Source organism: Scyliorhinus torazame, chromosome 11, assembly GCF_047496885.1.
Source record: "Scyliorhinus torazame isolate Kashiwa2021f chromosome 11, sScyTor2.1, whole genome shotgun sequence".
NCBI lineage: Eukaryota > Metazoa > Chordata > Chondrichthyes > Carcharhiniformes > Scyliorhinidae > Scyliorhinus > Scyliorhinus torazame.
The window spans coordinates 29,679,499-29,698,658 of NC_092717.1; the positions used below are offsets into that span (position 1 = coordinate 29,679,499).

Here is a 19,160-nt window from a genome sequence, read left to right on the forward strand (position 1 = left end):
ATTAGAAAGTGGTAAATGCGGTATTTTCTTGATCATCCTACAAGGACATTTGTCAAAAAGATCATGTGAGGGGTATCTGGGGGAAGTTGCACAGCAAGCTGCCATTTTAATTAAGCTGCATTTGAGCCTACCTAACATGCTGAAGTCATGGACTCGTCAGCATAGCACAATTTTAGCTCTAGAAATTGGGGAAAGTCATCTCTGGACAGGTGCCGGATTGTGGCGACTAGGGGCTTTTCACAGTAACTTCATTGCAGTGTTAATGTAAGCCTACTTGTGACAAAGATTATTATTAAATGGAAAGCACTACAACACTAGACCAGCAGCTAAACAACAGGGGCGGGATTCTCCGACCCCCCCGCCGGGTCGGAGAATCGCTGGGGGCTGGCGTGAATCCTGCCCCCGCCGGTTGCCGAATTCTCCGGCACCGGATATTTGGCAGGGGCGGGAATCGCGCCGCGCCAGTTGGCAGGCCCCCACCGGCGATTCTCCGACCCGGATGGGCCGAAGTCCCGCTGCTGGAATGCCTATCCTGCTGGCGTGGATTCAACCACCTCTCTTACCGGCGGGACAAGGTGGTGCGGGCGGGCTCCGGGGTCCTGGGGGGGGGCGCGGGGCGATCTGGCCCCGGGGGGTGTCCCCACGGTGGCCTGGCCCGCGATCGGGGCCCACCGATCCGCGGGCGGGCCTGTGCCGTGGGGGCACTCTTTTCCTTCGCCATGGTCTCCACCATGGCGGAGGCAGAAGAGACCCCCTCCACTGCGCATGCGCGGGGATGCCGTGAGTGCCCACTGACGCTCCCGCGCATGCGCCGCCCGACAATGTCAGGGCACCAAAGGCCTTTCCCTCCAGCTGGCGGGACGGAAATCAGTCCGGCGCGGGCCTAGCCCCTCAGGGTGAGGGCTCGGCCCCTCAAGATGAGGAGGATTCCGCACCTTTGGGGCGGCGCGATGCTGGACTTATTCGCGCCGTTTTTGGCGCCAGTCGGCGGACATCGCGCCGATTGCGGAGAATTTCGCCCCAGATCACTCATTGTAAATCTATCCAGAATAAAGTAAAATCAGAGGAATACAGTGCTTGCCATTAGTACATTTGAAGCGTTTTGGATTTATTATTGGGTGAAGGGTGAAATTTGTTTGCGTAGCATCGCTTCTGGCGGTCTTGCGCAGACTTGTGTTGATTTTCTAGGGGGCAGACCATGATTTAATTCAAGATGCTTTACTCAAATAACAGCCCCTGTTGCTGCCTGCTCCTGGGGCATCAACATAAATGACACTGCATGAACAAATTCCTCCCCGTTTTAAATATTTTTACATTACGCAAATACTAAGTTTGGTGTGTTGCCATTTCACTGTTGACAAGATGATAAACCGTTTAAAAGAGGTCAAAAACCTTGCTATATTTATTTCCACCCAAGAGGTCTTTGGATATAGAACTGCAATTATGCCAAATTAATGTTGGCAATGCTTGCAATTATTACTAGAAGTCTAATGATCACTCATAAGTCCGTGATATACAGAAATGTCTAAAGCTGACAAAAGTGTGCATTTCCAGTCTAAAACCACTTAATTCTGGATGATTCAACCATTAAAGATCATGGGCGGGATTTTACGGCCATCCCAACGGCAACCGGAAATTCGCCCTGAGGTCAATGGACCTTTATGTGGTCCGAATCCCGCCCGTGGCGATCTTGCAGCGGGCGAGACGGAGGAATCCAGCCTATAGCTACATCTGTCAGCTTATGTCTATAACATTTGTCTAATAGGAAGGAACAATTATAAGCCTTGATTATAACCCAGGCTGCCTGATGATGTGAAGGGGTTCAATGATTTGTCAAAAAGATCATGTGAGGGGTATCTGGGGGAAGTTGCACAGCAAGCTGCCATTTTAATTAAGCTGCATTTGAGCCTACCTAACATGCTGAAGTCATGGACTCGTCAGCATAGCACAATTTTAGCTCTAGAAATTGGGGAAAGTCATCACAGAAGTGGGAGGCATTAGACTGACCTGAAAAGGTTAATATGAAAAACAAAACTAAATTTCTGTAGCAATTACTGGTTTACTAGGAGGAAGAACAGGAACACTTCTCACAATCTCACCAGGAAACCTTTGGGCCTCCCCAGCTCTGGCCTTCTTCCTAGAACTGTCATCTATTGATTCCTGCTAGCACTAACCTTTGGGCCTCTGACTTTGTCCGGCTTCCACTAGAGTAACCATACCCACCTGCCGGCATTGACGAATCTTGCTGGCATCGGGCATAAAGTGTTTTCATGCTATTTGAAAGAGTTCCGGGAGTTAAATTCGCCCCAGACTTCACACTCGGGTGGGGGAGGAGTTTGGGTTGATCATCTGGTTCCCCTGTTCTTGATTTAAAGCTTGGGTTAAAATTGGGCTAACATCGCCATTGTCTCCATAATTTTAGTTCAAAGACCCCACTGCACCCAAAGTTTCACAGCTAGGCTAGTAAAGTCTGTTGTAAGATTTGTATGTCATGACTTCAGGCAGGCTCCTACCACTCTTCAGGTACACATATCTTAAGATTTGTAGAAATCACCTAACAAATCAAATTTACAATACCTATCGTAGGTAAAATTTAAAACCAAAAGATGCAATATAGACATGTAGAAGGAGGTCATTCGGCCCATAGTGTCTGTACCAGCTCTCCAATTCGTCAGTTCACATAGTGCCATTCTTCTGCCTCCTCCCATAACCCTGCCCATTCTTCATTTTTGCATAAATGCCTGATTCCCTTTTGAAAACTTCAAGTGAACCTGCCCCTACCAGAAGTGTTGCCGCTCAACATCCCTTTTCAACCATTGCTGTCGGTGCTTCACATTGATCACAAAGCTTGGAACAGCTCAGACTTCGAGAAGCCTGAGCAACTCCAGTAATAAAATCTTCACCGCAAAAGCTTTCAACCTATCACGAAAAACATTATCTACACCATGTGCCCCTCTGTGGCACACGCCGCTCCATTCCACCCTCCCCCTCCATCACCTTGATAAAACATACAGACAAACGTCACCAAATTCACCTTTCCTTGAAGTAAATATCTCTAATTGCAAATGGGAATATCTCCTACGCGAGGAGGTTGTTGATTAGGGAAGAACATTGAGTCAGAAAGAGAAGTTTTCCTCAGGCTGGAATCAGTGTCTGTAACAATAGTAGCCAGTGGTTAATGGAACCCATTCCGATTCAAAACTACCACATCCAACTCCGAAATCACTTGGCCAATGAGCTCTGCCGGACCAACCTTTAATTTATTTAATCCATGGTGAAACTTGAGCTTTTCCTTAGTGGCAGCATGAAGGCAACAGGGGTCTAGAATATAAAAAAACCTTTTAACAGACTTGCAGAATGGCTCTAAGTGACAAACACATTTCTATATAGACCAGTGTGAGGTGGAAAAAGAAGGCCGCCTACCTCTTGGGAAGTATGTGTCTGACTGGAGCAGCGATACAAAAAGGAATCTGGGAGTTCAGATCCACAAATCACTAGAAGAGGGTACGCAGATCAACAAAGGTGCTTTATCTGCATGTAATTTATTGAGGAGTACAATTCGAAAGCCATGATTTATAGACCGGAATTCACCGGCCATTGGGATTCTGTTTTTCCGCTAAATCCCCCCCCCACCCAGCCCATGGGTTTCCCAGTGCCGTGGGTGGCTTCAAAGGGAAATCCCATTGACAAGCGGCGGAAAGAGAAAATCCCTACACCAGCGAACGGCACACCGCTGAGAAATGCGCGGCTGGGGGACCGGAGAATGCTGCCATTGTATTTTTTACACCGGCTGGTGAGAATGGATAACTCACTACCATTTGGAAGGGTTGAGCATCTAGCATAGATGCACTTAAAGTGAAGTGAGATAAGCGAATGAGAGGGGGAAAGAATAGAAGGCTCTATTGATAGGCTGGGATGCAATAAGGCAGGAGGCAAATTTGTATGGAATATAAGCTCTGACATAAACTAATTGGGTCAAATGGCCTATTTCTGGGATGTGTAATTCATATAATAACACGTATGTATCTGTCATTCGAGTAAGGGGATCAGGGGTTATGGGGAGAAGGCAGGTGAATGGGGATGAGGAAATATCAGCCATGATTGAATGCTGGAGCAGACTCGATGGGCCGAGTGGCCTAATTCTGCTCCTATGTCTTATGGTCTTATTACAGCAGCATGATCAGCCCTGTGTTTGTAAGAGGACATTGGCACAGGGCAGATATCTTCACCGACAACATTCAAGTGCAATAACCCAAGTCTGTTGATTTGTACGGTGAATTCCTTTAATATTTCAGCAGACACAGTAGGAAGGAAGTAGCTTGAAAGCTATTGTTGCCATTATGGCAGTATAAAGCAGTGCTGGAGTGGGCTTCTTGTGCTGCTACTTTTCAGTGTGAACAACCTCCCTATACTGATTTTATGTTCTACAATAAAGGCTTTAGAATTATGGCTTTTAAATGAGATCTACTATCTGGGAGAGAAGGTTATGTGTAGTGGTGTGTAGTATGTGTAGTCATTAGGCTAGCAATCCAGAGGCCCAGGCTATTGCTCTGGGGACATGAGTTCAAATCTCACCTTGGCAGCTGGTGGACTTTAAATGTGACCAATTAATAATTAACAAATGTTTAACTAAATCTGGAATTAAAACCATCATCGATTTGTTGTCAAAACCCATCGAGTTCGCTAATGTCTGGTCCACACATGCCTGGTCTGGCCTACATATGACTCCAGATACAGAGCAATGTGGTTGACTTTTAGCTGCCCTCTGAAATGACGCAGCAAAGCCACACAGTTGTGGCAATTTGGGAATGGGCAACAAATGCTGGCTTTACCAGTGACGCCCACATCCCATGAAAGAATAGAGCAAAGTGAATGTACAGAACAAAACCAAGTGTAGGACACGTGGTCAGAGTATGTAAATGTTTTTTATTTGCAATCCCCATGCTTATTTCCGGATTCGGCATGGTTCACCTGGATCAGGCAGTTACTTAAAGCCCTATTTGAAATGTGCAACCAATGCATTTTATACACCTTTTTAAGCTGCTGAATGCACTTTGCCATTTCCAAAGGAGAGCAATTCTTTTGTTTGCATCAGTAGTTTTATTGCAACCCCTGTAAATGTCTGTAATGTTAAAGGTCTGAGTCTGGTGGGTATTTGTCAATGCTGCCTTTATCATTATTATAAAGAAACAAAACTTACTGTTCAATATTCCTGTTCTTTTGCAGTTGGAGAGGATCCTGTTATATCGGCCAGTGAAATATTCACTGCTTTATTGAAGAATGCACAACAGGTAGTGAACCGTTTCAACTTTTCCAATCCTGAATTAACACTTTTTTAAAAAAATGCAAATGTCATGATAGCTATACTTCACTTGAGTATGTCCCCTGTTTTAATGAAAGGATTCTTTCCCACATCCACACTTGCAAAAGGCTGTTCCTTAGATGACCAACCATGGGGTGTTTTTTTCAACACCAATAACCTGATTGCTATAATAATGTTCAAGTATGAATGCCAACTGGTATTGAAACACCAATCTTCTAATAATCTTTATTGTCACAAGTAGGCTTACATTAACACTGCAATGTAGTTACTGTGAAAATTCCCTAGTCGCCACATTCCGGCGCCTGTTCGGGTACACCGAGGGAGACTCAGAATGTCCAATTCACCCAACAAGCACGTCTTTCGGGACTTGTGCGAGGAAGCCGGAGCACCCAGAGAAAACCCATGCAGGCACTGGGAGACCGTGCAGATTCCACACAGACAGTGACCCAAGCGGGGAATCGAACCCGGGACCCTGGTGCTGTAAAGCAACAGTGCTAACCATTGTGCTACCGTGCCGCCCTAGCTGAATCTAATGTGAAGGAAGTTGGTTCCAGGGCTTTTTCCCTGGGTGAGTTTAAGATGTTGTGCTTCAAACACTAGACACGTGCTGGGGAATATTATTAAAGAATGGAGATGTCCCAAATGATCCATGTTACCTTTTTAAAAACAAATTTAGAGTACCCAATTATTTTTTTTTCCAATTAAGGGGAACTTTAGCGTGGCCAATCCGCCTACCCTGCACATCTCTGGGTTTGTGGGGGTGAGATCCACGCAAACATAGGGAGAATGTGCAAACTCCATACGGACAGTGACCCGGGCCAGGATCGAACTTGGGTCTTCAGCGTTGTGAGACAGCAGTGCTAACCACTGCACCATCGTGCCGCCCTTGATGCATGTTTCCCTCTCTCTTACTGCCCAATCTTAAGTGAACAAATCCCTTCATACCAGTTGTGATTAGCACAAACTCAACTTAATTTTAACCTTGGTGATAACTTTGGTGAACTCCAGCAAACAGTTTGTTTCTTAACAGTCAGGCGGGAGGGTCAATTTCTGCACCAGCTGAGGTTATTCATGAAGGCACCCCTTCTCAATCTTGCCTCTCACCTGGGGTGTGGTGATCCTCCGGCTAAATCACAACTAGTTAGCTGTCCCCCTCCAAGGAAAAGCAGCCTATTATCATCTGAGAGTATGGTGACTTTACTTGCAACAAGTGCACAGTGTCTTGGCTAGTGATTAAGTTGAACTCTTTCTGATGTGTAAGACTTCAGAGACTATGGGGCAGTGTTTGTATTCACTTTAGGGCTGTAGCATCGTTGTTTTGGCAATCAGTTAGTTTTACGTGAGCACCTTCTGCATTCAGAAGTGCAAAATGTTCAAATGCTGCAAGACCTAGGCAAAATCCATGTCTGGGCTGATAAGTGGTAAGTGACATTAATGTCACACAAGTGCCGACTTCCGGTTGCGGCTATGCCTAGGTAGGTCGCACGTTCGACAGCTCCTGCCGAGAACGGACTTTTGGGCTCTCTAGAGGAGCCCCAACGGCAATTGTTCGACGGCTTCCAGTGTGGGAAGGTGACAGCAAGGTCCCCCCGGCAGTATATGGATTGGACCAGGAGTGGAGCGGTGAAAAAAGTGATCTTGGAGCAGCGAAAAGTGAGAGGGAGGAAAAACAAGATGGCAGCGGGTGGAGACCAAGCAGCATGGGCGCAGTGGTCACAGGAGCAGCAGGGGTTTCTTAGACGCTGCTTTGAGGAGCTGAAGACCGAAATGCTGGCGCCAATGAAGGCGGCGATTGAGAAGCTAGTGGAGACCCAGAAGGCCCAAGGGGCGGCGATTCGAGAGGTGCGGCAAAAAGCCTCGGAGAACGAGGACGAGATCTTGGGCCTGGCAGTGAAGGTGGAGGCGCACGTGGCACTGCACAAGAGGTGGGCGGAAAGATTTGAGGACCTGGAGAATAGGTTGAGGAGGAAGAATCTTCGGATTCTGGGTCTCCCTGAGGGAGTGGAGGGGCCCGATGTTGGGGCATATGTGAGCACGATGCTCAATTCGCTGATGGGCGCGGGAGCCTTCCCGAGGCCTCTGGAACTAGTTGGGGCTCACCGGGTCCTAGCAAGGAGACCCAAGGCCAACGAGCCACCAAGGGCTGTAGTGGTGAGGTTTCACCGCTTTATGGACAGAGTGTGTGTCCTGAGATGGGCCAAGAAAGAGCGGAGCAGTAGGTGGGAGAATACGGAGATCCGAATCTACCAGAACTGGAGTGCAGAGGTGGCTAAGAAAAGAGCTGGTTTTAATCGGGCCAAGGGGGTTAAGTTTGGTATGCTGCAGCCAGCGCGACTGTGGGTCACGTTCCAGGATCGGCACCACTACTTCGAAACGCCTGATGAGGCATGGAGCTTCATACGGACTGAAAAGTTGGACTCAGATTGAGGGTTTGTCGTGGGGGGATGTTTGCTGTGTTTGCTGCGTTTGGGGAATGTTCTTTTTGTTTGGGTGCTGGGTGGGGATGGGTGGAGGGACTTGATGGGGAGACTGTGGGAGCTGCAAGTAGGAGAGGTGGTCGGGGCGGGGGCCCGCCGTCTGGGGGACTGGAGGGTGCGGGTGGCGGGGGCACGTGGCTGGCCTAGAAAAGGAGATGGCTAGTCGGGGGGAGGGGGGTGCGAGCAGCCCCCCCAGTCTGGCTGATAACTTGGAATGTGAGGGGCCTGAAAGGGCCGGTCAAGAGGGCCCGGGTGTTCGCACACTTAAAGGGACTGAAGGCAGATGTGGTTATGCTCCAGGAGACTCATTTGAAGGTGGCAGATCAGGTTAGGCTGAGAAAGGGATGGGTAGGTCAGGTGTTCCATTCGGGACTGGATGCGAAGAACAGGGGGGTTGCAATACTAGTGGTGAAGCGGGTGTCGTTTGAGGCAATGAATATTGTAGTGGATAGTGGAGGTCGATATGTGATGGTGAGCGGTAGGCTGCAGGGGGTGCGGGTGGTACTGGTAAATGTATATGCTCCGAATTGGGATGATGCTGGATTTATGAAGCGCATGCTGGGTCGGATTCCGGACCTGGAGGTAGGAAGCTTGATAATGGGGGGGGATTTCAACACGGTGCTGGACCCAGCATTGGATCGCTCTAGGTCCAGGACGGGTAAGAGGCTGGCAGCGGCCAAGGTGCTTAGGGGATTTATGGACCAGATGGGAGGGGTGGACCCATGGAGGTTGTCAGGCCCCAGGCCAGAGAATTTTCATTCTCTTCCCACGTCTATAGAGCCTGCTCCCGGATAGATTTTTTAATTCTGAGCAGGGTGCTAATCCCGAAAGTGGAGGGAACTGAGTACTCGGCCATAGCCATCTCGGGCCACACCCTGCACTGGGTGGAGCTGGAGTTGGGGGAGGAGAGGGACCAGCGCCCGTTGTGGCGCCTGGATGTGGGACTGTTGGCGGATGAGGGGGGGTGCGGGCGGGTGTGGGGGTATTGAAAGATACTTGGAGGCCAACGACAATGGGGAGGTGCAGGTGGGGGTAGACTGGGAGGCGCTGAAGGCGGTGGTCAGGGGAGAGTTAATCTCCATCAGGGCCCACAGGCAGAAGAGAGAGGGGAGGGAGAGGGAGAGGTTGGTGGGGGAGATTTTAAGGGTGGACAGGAGATATGCAGAGGCCCCCGAGGAGGGGCTACACCGGGAGCGACGGAATCTCCAGACTGAGTTCGGCCTGTTGACCACAGGGAAAGCAGAGGCACAGTGGAGGAAAGCGAAGGGGGCGATGTATGAGTATGGGGAGAAGGCGAGTCGGGTGCTGGCACACCAGCTTCGTAAGAGGGAGGCAGATAGGGAGGAATTAAGGATAGAGGGGGGAATACGGTGCGGAGTGCGTTGAGAATAAATGAGGTATTTAGGGACTTTTATGGGGCTTTGTACAGATCAGAGCCCCCAGCTGGGGAAGAGGGGATGTGACGATCCTTGGATCAGCTGAGGTTCCCGAGGGTGGAGGAGCAGGAGGTGGCTGGTTTAGGGGCGCCAATAGGGCTGGAGGAGCTGGTTAAAGGATTGGGGAGCATGCAGGCGAGGAAGGCCCTGGGGCCGGACGGGTTCCCGCTCGAGTTTTATAGGAAGTACGCGAATCTGCTAGGCCCGTTGCTAGTGAGGACTTTCAATAAGGCTAGGGAGGGGGCGACCTTGCCCCCGACAATGTTCAGGGCGCTGATCTCTCTGATCCTGAAGTGGGACAAGGACCCACTGCAGTGTGCGTCGTATAGACCGATCTCACTCCTTAATGTGGATGCTAAGTTGCTGGCAAAAGTGCTGGCTACGAGAATTGAGGACTGTGTCCCGGGGGTGATTCATGAGGACCAGACGGGGTTCGTAAAGGGCAGGCAGCTAAATACTAACGTGCGGAGGCTCCTCAACGTGAATATGATGCCCTCGGTGGAGGGAGAAGCGGGGGTAGTGGCAGCTATCGACGCGGAGAAGGCTTTCGACTGGGTGGAGTGGGAATATCTTTGCGAAGTGTTGCGGAGGTTTGGGGAGGGGTTTATTGGCTGGGTCAGATTGCTATATAGAGCCCCGGTGGCAAGCATGGCTACGAATCAACGGAGGTCGGAGTACTTTCGGCTGTACCGAGGGACGAAGCAGGGGTGCCCCCTGTCCCCCTTGCTGTTTGCACTGGCAATTGAGCCCTTGGCCATGGTACTAAGGGAGTCCAGGAAATGGAGGGGACTGGTCCGTGGGGGAGAGGAACATCTGGTGTCGCTATATGCGGATGACCTGTTGCTGTATGTGGCAGACCCAGTGGAGGGGATGGCGGAGGTCATGCGAATCCTAAGCGAGTTTGGGGACTTCTCTGGGTATAAGTTGAATGTAGGGAAAAGTGAGCTCTTTGTGGTGCATCCAGGGGACCAGAGAAGGGGGATAGACGACCTGCCGCTGAAAAGGGCAGAAAGGAGCTTTTGGTACTTGGGGATCCAGGTGGCTGGGAGTTGGGGGGCCCTGCACAAACTCAATTTGACACGGTTGGTGGAGCAGATGGAGGAGGATTCTAAAAGATGAGATGTGCTGCCACTCTCGCAGGGTGCAGTCGGTCAAAATGACGGTCCTCCTGAGGTTTCTCTTTGTGTTCCAGTGTCTTCCCATTGTGATTCCCAAGGCCTTTTTCAAACGGGTAAGCAGGAGCATCATGGGTTTTGTGTGGGCAAATAAGATCCCGAGACAGGGGGGGGGCTGGCTCTGCCGAATTTGTGCAGATACTATTGGGCAGCCAATGTGGCGATGATCCGCAAGTGGGTAATGGAGGGAGAGGGGGCGGCTTGGAAGAGGTTGGAGATGGCGTCCTGTGTGGGCACGAGCCTGAGGGCACTGGTGACGGCACCGTTGCCGCTCTCGCCGACAAGGTACACCACTAGTCCGGTGGTGGCGGCAACGCTGAAGATCTGGGGGCAGTGAAGGCGACACAGGGGCGAGGTGGGAGCTTCGGTTGGGTCCCCAATTCGGGAGAATCATCGCTTCGTCCTGGGAAGGATGGATGGGGGATTTCGGAGCTGGCATCGGGCAGGGATTAGGAGAATAGGGGACCTATTCATAGATGGGACGTTTGCGAGCCTAGGGGCGCTGGAGGAGAAGTTTGGGTTACCCCCGGGAAATGCTTTTAGGTGTATGCAAGTGAGGGCGTTTGTGAGACGGCAAGTGAGGGAATTCACGCTGCTTCCGGCACGTGGGATTCAGGACAGGGTGATTTCTGGTGTATGTGTTGGAGAAGGCAAGGTTTCGGCGATTTATCAGGAGCTGCAGGAAGAGGAGGTGGCCTCGGTGGAGGAGTTAAAGGGCAAGTGGGAGGAGGAGCTTGGGGAGGAGATAGAGGAGGGTCTGTGGGCTGATGCCCTGAGTAGGGTTAATTCTTCCTCCTCTTGCGCCAGGCTCAGCCTAATACAATTCAAGGTTGTTCACAGAGCGCATATGACAGGGGCGAGGATGAGTAGGTTCTTTGGAGTGGAGGACAGATGTGGGAGGTGCTTGGGGAGTCCGGCAAATCACATCCACATGTTCTGGTCGTGCCCGGCACTGGAGGGGTTTTGGAGGGGTCTTGCGAGGACTACGTCCAAGATGGTGAAAGTCCATGTCAAGCCGAGTTGGGGGTTGGCATTATTCGGGGTAACGGACGAGCCGGGAGTGCAGGAGGCGAAAGAGGCTGGTATCCTGGCCTTTGCGTCCCTGGTAGCCCGGCGGAGGATCTTGTTATTATGGAAGGACGCAAAGCCCCCCAGTGTGGAAGCCTGGATAAATGACATGGCAGAGTTAATTAAGCTGGAGAGGATAAAGTTTGCCTTACGAGGGTCTGTGCAGGGGTTCTTCAGGCGGTGGCAACCGTTCCTAGACTATCTCGCAGAGCGTTAGAAGGAGGTCAGCAGCAGCAGCAACCCTAGGGTGGGTTCTGTTGGGGGGGGGGGGAATGGGGGTGGGCGGGGGGGGGGGGGGGGGGCTTCCCTACGAGTATCTTTAAATGTCGTATGGGGGGGCTATTGTACATTGGGAAACCCAATGTAAATGTTTTGTACAATGTACAATGTTTAATTGTTGTGTTTGCGTTTCTTTTTTCTTCTGTTATTGGGGGGGGGGGGGGGTTCGTCAAACATTTTGTTGGAAAACTTGAATAACCATATTTTTTTTAAATAAATAAAAATGTCGCACAAGTGCCAGCAAGAGAGGAACTAACCATTGACCCTTGACGTTCAATGGCATTGCCATTACTGAATCCCCCATTATAAACATCATGGGGGTTACCATTGACCAGAAGCTGGACTTCCCATATAAATACTGTGGCTACCCGAGCAGGTAAAAGGCGAAGAATCCTGCGGCGAGCAATTTGCCACCTGATTCCCCAAAGCCTGCCCACCATCTACAAGGCATAAGTTAAGAGTGTAATGAAATACTCTCCACTTGCCAGGATGAATGCAGTTCCAACAACACTCAGGAAACTTGACATCGTCCAGGAAAAAGGAGCCTGCTTGTTTACTCCCCCTTCCACAAACATTCACTCCCTCCACCACCGACGCACAGTAGCAGCTGTGTACACCATCTACAAAATGCACTGTAGGAACTCACCAAGGCTCCTTGGGCAGCACCTTCCAAACCTACGACCACAACCATCTAGAAGGACAAGAGCAGCAGATACCTGGGAACACCGCCCTTTGGAGGTTCCCCTCCAAGTAACTCACCACCCGGACTTGGAAATATGTCGCTGATCCTTCACTGTCGCTGGATCAATATCCTGGAATTCCCTCCCTAACAGCACCATGGATGTACCTACACTACAAGGACTGCAGCGTTTCAAGAGAGCAGCTCACCACTACCTCCTCAAGGGCAACTAGGGATGGGTAATAAATGCTGGCCTAGCCAGCGACACCCACATCCCATAAATTCAAAATGGTGCTGCAAAGTTTCATCCGATTTGAATGAAGATTTCTGAGGCGTGGAAATTTAAGAATGAGTGCCCCCAAAGATTGATGTACAATGAGGAGCTATTTTTCCTCACTTTCCACCCCTTTCCAAACTTAACACTCTGATCACTGCCCTGAGTTGAGTTCACTTGCAGCCTCAACTTGGACTTTCATGGCTCAGGTTTGTGCAAGTCAGTGCATCTCCCAACAAAGCATTCGTCCAGGAAATATTTTCGGATCTTGATACAGTTTCCATGTGAAATGGAGAGCGGGTTTTCAAAAGGGCAAATGGGTATTCCAGGGGAGTGCTTGTGCATTTGCAACCCTCTTTTTAATTCCCAGAAGCTATAAGGACATTAGAGAGTAGAGATTTTGCCTTTTAATGTAATGGACAGGAAATTTTGTTCAAAAAAGGAAATAAATCATTTGGAAGAAAAGAGACTTGGGTGATGTGAGAGGATGAGGAGCGTGGGCTGGAAGTGGTTCACCACTGCTTTCCCGAAGGCACTTGGGAATTAGCACTAAACACTGGCCTTGCCAGCAATGCCCATATCCTATCAATGAACAAATAAAGAAAGACAACATGGAAGGTTAAGGCCAACTGATTAAAAAGGCAATCACTTCAGTAACGGAAGCTTTTAAAGCTGGACCTTGAGGCAATCTGTTCAAAGAATAAGAAGGCTGAAAACCATCAAAGCTACGCCCATCAGTTAAAGCAACAATAAATATAAGGAGTGTATGGAGTGTGAAAAATCTAGCCACAGCTGTGATGGGCAAAAGGGCAGGACAACTGATGCATTCAGATATCTTCTCCAAGGTGAGCAGGGAAAAAGAGCAGATAACATAATGTTAACGTATAGATCAGTATGATCTAATTGAAACAGACTCAATGGGGCTGAGTGATCTACTCCGAAGAAGAAGTGGTCAGGAGGAGGATGAGAAGTGGAGTAGAAATTATTGAGAAAAGTAGCTGATGGCAGGAGAAGGAAGGAATAAATACCTTGAGGTAAGGCTTGAACTCTGTGAAAAGCTGTTAGGTGAAGCCTTAATTTTAATATTTTTAAACCGCGATTGGCTTTAATAAGAAGCACTTGATACAATTTGTATTTATTGTGGATACAATGGACCCAATAATTGTCTGTATATTTAAAGATGATTAAAACATATATCTTGAGCCCTGATCTTGAAGAAGGGTATTCGCGTGAAAGGGTAGGGTAGGCGTTAGACCCAAAAGTGCAGGCTTCGCATATGCTGTGTCCCTTTTTTATCCAGCCATGTTTTCTGCCCAGTGGGAAATACTCTGGAGGTCCAGGAGAAGGCAGATATCCCAGTCCTGGAGCAGTGATTAGCAAGGTGGAGTGGCAGGGTCCAATCCTGGGGGGTTTGTGAGGGGGAAATTGGCAACCTTGGAAGAGTGGGGTGCGTATGAAGGAAAGGTGAGGTTAAGTTGGTAGACTGGTATGGGGAGTGGGGTTGGAGAAACGTTTCTGCTCCTCCTGGCCCACAAGCAGTGCTGGAAAGGCATTTGCCTCTTCCACGCAGCAATCCTCACTTCCTTTTATAGCAGGTTAGGAACCCAGATGGCCAGGGTTAGACCTGGAAGAGAAAAATAATCTGGAGACATTCAGACTTTTACAATTTTCAACATCCATGTCCAAATGCAGCAAGACCTAGACAATATCTAGGCTTGGGTTGAGGCAAGGAACATTCGTGCCACACAAGTGCCAGGCAATGACCATTTCCAACGAGAGATAACCTAAAGAGTGGCCCATAACATTCAATGGCATTATCAACACTAAATCCCCCACTATCAACCTCCTGGGTGACCATTGACCCATTGACCAGAAACTAGCCATATAAATACTGTGGCTCCTAGAGCAGGTCAGAGGCTAGGAATACTACGGCCAGTATCTCACTTGACTCCCCAAAGCCTGTCCACCATCAACGAGGCACAAGTGTGATGGAATATTCTCCAATTGCCTGGATGAGTACAGCTCCAACAACAGTCAAGAAGCTTGACACCATTCAGAATAAAGCAGCCCGCTGGATTTGCATCCCTTTCACAAACATTCACTCCTTCCACCACCAACGAACAGTGGCAGCAGTGTGTACCATCTACAAGATACACTGCAGGAACTCACCAAGGCTCTTTCAGCACCTTCCAAACCCACCACTGTTACCATCAAGAAGAACGAGGACAGCAGACACATGTGAACACCACCACCTGGAAGTTCCCCTCCAAGCCACTGACATCCTGACTTGGAAATGTATCACCGTTCCTTCACTGGCGCGGGGTCAAAATACTGGAACACCCTCCCTAACAGCATTGTGGGTGTACCTGCAACATCAGGACTGTAGTGGTTCAAGAAGGCAGCTCACCACCACCTTCTCGAGGGCAATTGGCGAGGGGCAATAATTGCTGGCCTAGCCAGCGCAGCCCAAATCCCTTTATTGATTATAAAAAAAATAAAAAAAATCCTGCCTCTTGGGAATGGATTGGCCGCTACACCTGGTCCTACTTCCATTAAACAGGAAGAGAACAGTTCAAGGCAGTTTGGGGTCTGGTTTTAAGAAATGTTCACATTCTACCTTTCCCAAACCAATCATTCAGGATTTAAATCTCAAAGAATTAATCAAATTGAAAAGGAAGGAAGCTTTGCAAACCCTGTATCAAACCTTTGTTCGGCCACCCTTGAGAATACTACCCGCAGTACTGGTTGCCGAGTATCAAAAAGATAGAGAGGCACTAGAGAGGCTACTGAGATTTATGAAGATGGTACTAGAAATGTAAGAGTCAACATATCGGGCAAGGCTGGGTCTCTTTTTTTTTTCTTGAAGAAAGAGGAATGACCAACAGAGGCCATTAAAGTTGATACAGCGAAAATGTTGCGTCTTATTGGGAGCATCAGACCTAGAGGTCACCAAAAAGTCCGATAGGGAATTCCAAAGAAATGTCTTTACCCGAAAATGAGAATGTGGAACTTGATATGACAGGGGGTGGTATAGATGCATTTTTAGACCAGTATATGAGGGAGAAAGTGAATAGAGGGTCGCAATTGTAGATTTAGACGAGGGAAAGTTGGAGGAGGGTCCAGTGAAGAATAAACATTGGCATGGATCAGGTGGGACAAATGGCCTGTTTCTGTGCCATATGTCATATGTAAACTGATTTTGAAGGTTAAAATTCCTCTTCAGAGTCAGATGCTGATATGAATCAGCCAAACAACTGGAGATTTTATTGGGATGGGTTGGAATTCTTTGTCTTTTTGATCATGGGATGTTTGGGAATTGTTGCTACTTGACATCTGATTTGAGCTAACTGTAAAAGGCTAACTAACTAAAAAGAGAAGCGAGATTACTGCACATTATTTCGCCTCGGCAGGCTTCGTGTGAATGTTTAAAATTTCCTTATTTCAATCTCTTATTAATTAAGTGCGGGGGGGGGGGGGGAGTAGTGTTGACTGTGAACCATGTCAATAAACTGTCTCCAGCAAAGAAAGCAGCTGTCTTTGTATGAACTTCGTCAACAGGCATGGATCTGAGTTACAACTCCAGAACTGACCTTTTCTCTCTAATCTAAGCAGGTATAAAATGTTCCAGTGCACTTCCTACTGTTACATTGCTGAACTATATTTCAGTCAATTCTACCAGATGTGAAAACCATGTTCTGCTCCTTCATGCGGGAAATACCACTGAACTGTTCCTTTTTATAAAATGCAATAATTTGTTGCAGGAAACCTTTAAGATTCGTGAACGAGATATTCTCTTGGAGATTCTTCTTGCAGATGGGAAAAGGCTGATGATTGACACCCACACATCTCACTCAGCAGACAGGATGTTAGAGGTACATTTTCCTCCTCTTCTCCCCCTCCTCCAGACCTCTCGACAATCTGTGCACATTGTTTAACTGGCGAGAGCCAGGCAATTGGTTTACCAAGTCTCACACCTGTACTTGTAGAGCAAAAAAGGAACCCGCCACCTCCCTGGTCTATATTGAGAGGGTGCTGCACTGTCAGATGATAAGTTAAATCGAGGCCCTGTCTTCTCTCTCTTGTTGATGTAAAATACGGCACGACTTCAGAGGAAAGCAAGGGAATTGTCTCAACTAGCACTTCAAACAGATTATCTGGCATTGCTGTTTGTGGGCCATATGGATACATAGAACATTTACAGCAACGAATGAGGCCATTCAGCCCATCATGTTTGTGTTAGCTTTTAAAAAAAAAAAAACACTATCCAGCCAAATTAAATTTTCTAGATCTTGGTCTGAAGCCTTGTATGTTGTGGCACTTGAGTACATATCCAAAGACGTCTTAAATGTGAGGAGGGTTTGCTCCTCTCCTGTCCTTTTTCAAGCAATTAATTCCAGACCCCCCACCACCACCACCACCAACTTGCTGAAAGAAAATTACCCTCTAATGCTTCTACAGATTGCTTGAAAGCTGAGCTCCATGGCTATTGACTTCTCTGCTAATGGATAAAGGGCCTTCCTACCTACTTTGTCTAGGCCCCTCATCATTTTATACATCTCCATTAAATATACCCTCCGTGTCCTGTTCCAAAGTACAAAGCCCCAGCCTATCCAATATTTTTTCATAGCTAGAATTCCATCTTTTCAAGGGCCATTAGGGCTGGAAAATAAATGCTGTGACGCCCACATCCCATGAAAGAATGTAAAGGAGAAAAATGATTGGCACCATCCCCATATATCCTTTGATCCCACCTAGTGTAAACACATTCTTTCTGTAATGCAGCGATCACAACTGTCCATACCACTCTAACTAGCGTTTTGTACTATTTTGAAGCCATACAGCACAGACTAGGGGCCCGCAGAGCATCCTGGCTGTAGCACTGTTGGCACCTGGCCAAGCTTTTTAAGTACAGCTACAACACTGATATGTACCAGACAATGTGGAAAATTGCCCAGGAATATTCTATCTGCAAAAAGGACCAATCCAACCTCTCCACTTACTGCCTACTTTCAATCCTCAGCAAGCTAATGGAAGGTGTCATCATACGGGGGTGGCACGGTGGCGCAGTGGTTAGCACTGCTGCCTACGGCGCTGAGGACCGGGTTCAATCGCAGCCCCAGGTCACTGTCCGTGCGGAGTTTGCACATTCTCCCCGTGCTGCGTGGGTTTCACCCCACAACCCAAAGATGTGCAGGGTAGGTGGATTGGCCACGCTAAATTGCCCCTTAAGTTAGAAACAAAAATAAATAAATTGGATATTCTAAATTTAGTTTTAAAAAGTGTCATCAAACACCATATGCTGACTGATAACCTGCTCCTCAAAGCCCACTCAGTTTGGGTTTTGTGAGGGTCATTTAGCTCCAGATCTCATTGTAGCCTTGGTCCAAACATGGTCAAGAGGTATGGGGGACTGCCCTTGGTATCAAGGCAACATTTGACTGTGTGTGGCATCAAGGAGCCTGAGCAAGATTGAAGTCAATAGGAATCTGGAAAGGGGCAGGTTCTTTCTACTGATTTGAGTCATACCTAGCACAAAGTTGTGGCTATTGAAGGTCAATCATCTCAGCCCCAGGACATTGTTGCACAACGTTCTCAGGATGGTGTCATCGGTAGTTTCTGGAACGGGGGTGGGGGAGGGGAAGGGGACGGTATCGGAAATTTACAAAGAACTCATTGAGCGGGAGGAAACTGAGGTAGGGGAGACCAAATCTAAATGGGAAGATGAGTTGGGAAAGGAGTTTGAGGTGGGTCTGTGGGAGGATGCCCTGAGCAGAGTAAATACGTCCTCATCATGTGCCAGGCTTGGCCTGATACAATTCAAGGTCCACCGGGCACTAAGGTGGCCTGGATGAGCAGGTTTTTTTGGGTAGAGGACCGGTGTGGGCGATGTGCAGAAGGGCCCGCAAATCATGTCCACATGTTTTGGGCACGCCCGAAGCTCAGGGAATTCTGGCAGGAATTTGCAGATGTCATGTCCAGGGTATTAAAGGTGAGGGTGGCACCGAGTCCAGAGATGGTGATTTTTTGGAGTGCCGGAAGACCCGGGAGTCCAGGGGGTGAGAGAGGCTGATGTTTTGGCCTTTGCCTTCTTGGTAGCCCGGAGACGGATCTTACTAGCGTGGAGGGTCTCGAAGCCCCCAAAAGCAGGGGTATGGGTTAGTGACATGGCTGGGTTTCTCAGGCTTGAGAAAATCAAGTTCGTCCTGAGAGCTTCATCATTAGGGTTCATCAGAGGTGGAAGCCGTTTATCGACTTCTTCGGAGAAAATTGAACCGTCAGCAGATTCAATATGGGGGGTGTGTGGTTAGGGAGCAAGGGGGGGGGGTGGAGTTAGACTGTCGGTCCAGCTTAGGCGAGAACTGTGGAAGATGGAGGGGTGTGTTACACATTGAACTATGTTTATATCTGTACTTGCGTCTTTTGTTATTATAAAACCATAAAGGCCTTAA

General features: G+C 48.6%; 1 protein-coding gene and 1 long non-coding RNA gene across 7 annotated transcripts in view; one reads left to right on the forward strand and one right to left on the reverse strand.

Annotated features, from left to right (window-relative positions):
• The window catches only part of LOC140385208 (uncharacterized), a 348,523-nt gene that overhangs the window by 89,636 nt on the left and 239,727 nt on the right, over positions 1-19,160 (reverse strand). The window lies entirely within an intron of this gene.
• The window catches only part of LOC140385207 (sorting nexin-31-like), a 119,894-nt gene that overhangs the window by 26,067 nt on the left and 74,667 nt on the right, over positions 1-19,160 (forward strand). For both annotated transcript variants that reach the window (XM_072467109.1, XM_072467108.1), the window contains exons 4-5: positions 5,227-5,291; positions 16,473-16,583. In XM_072467109.1, coding sequence (XP_072323210.1) covers positions 5,227-5,291; positions 16,473-16,583 — 176 coding nt within the window. The remainder of the gene's footprint in view (positions 1-5,226; positions 5,292-16,472; positions 16,584-19,160) is intronic.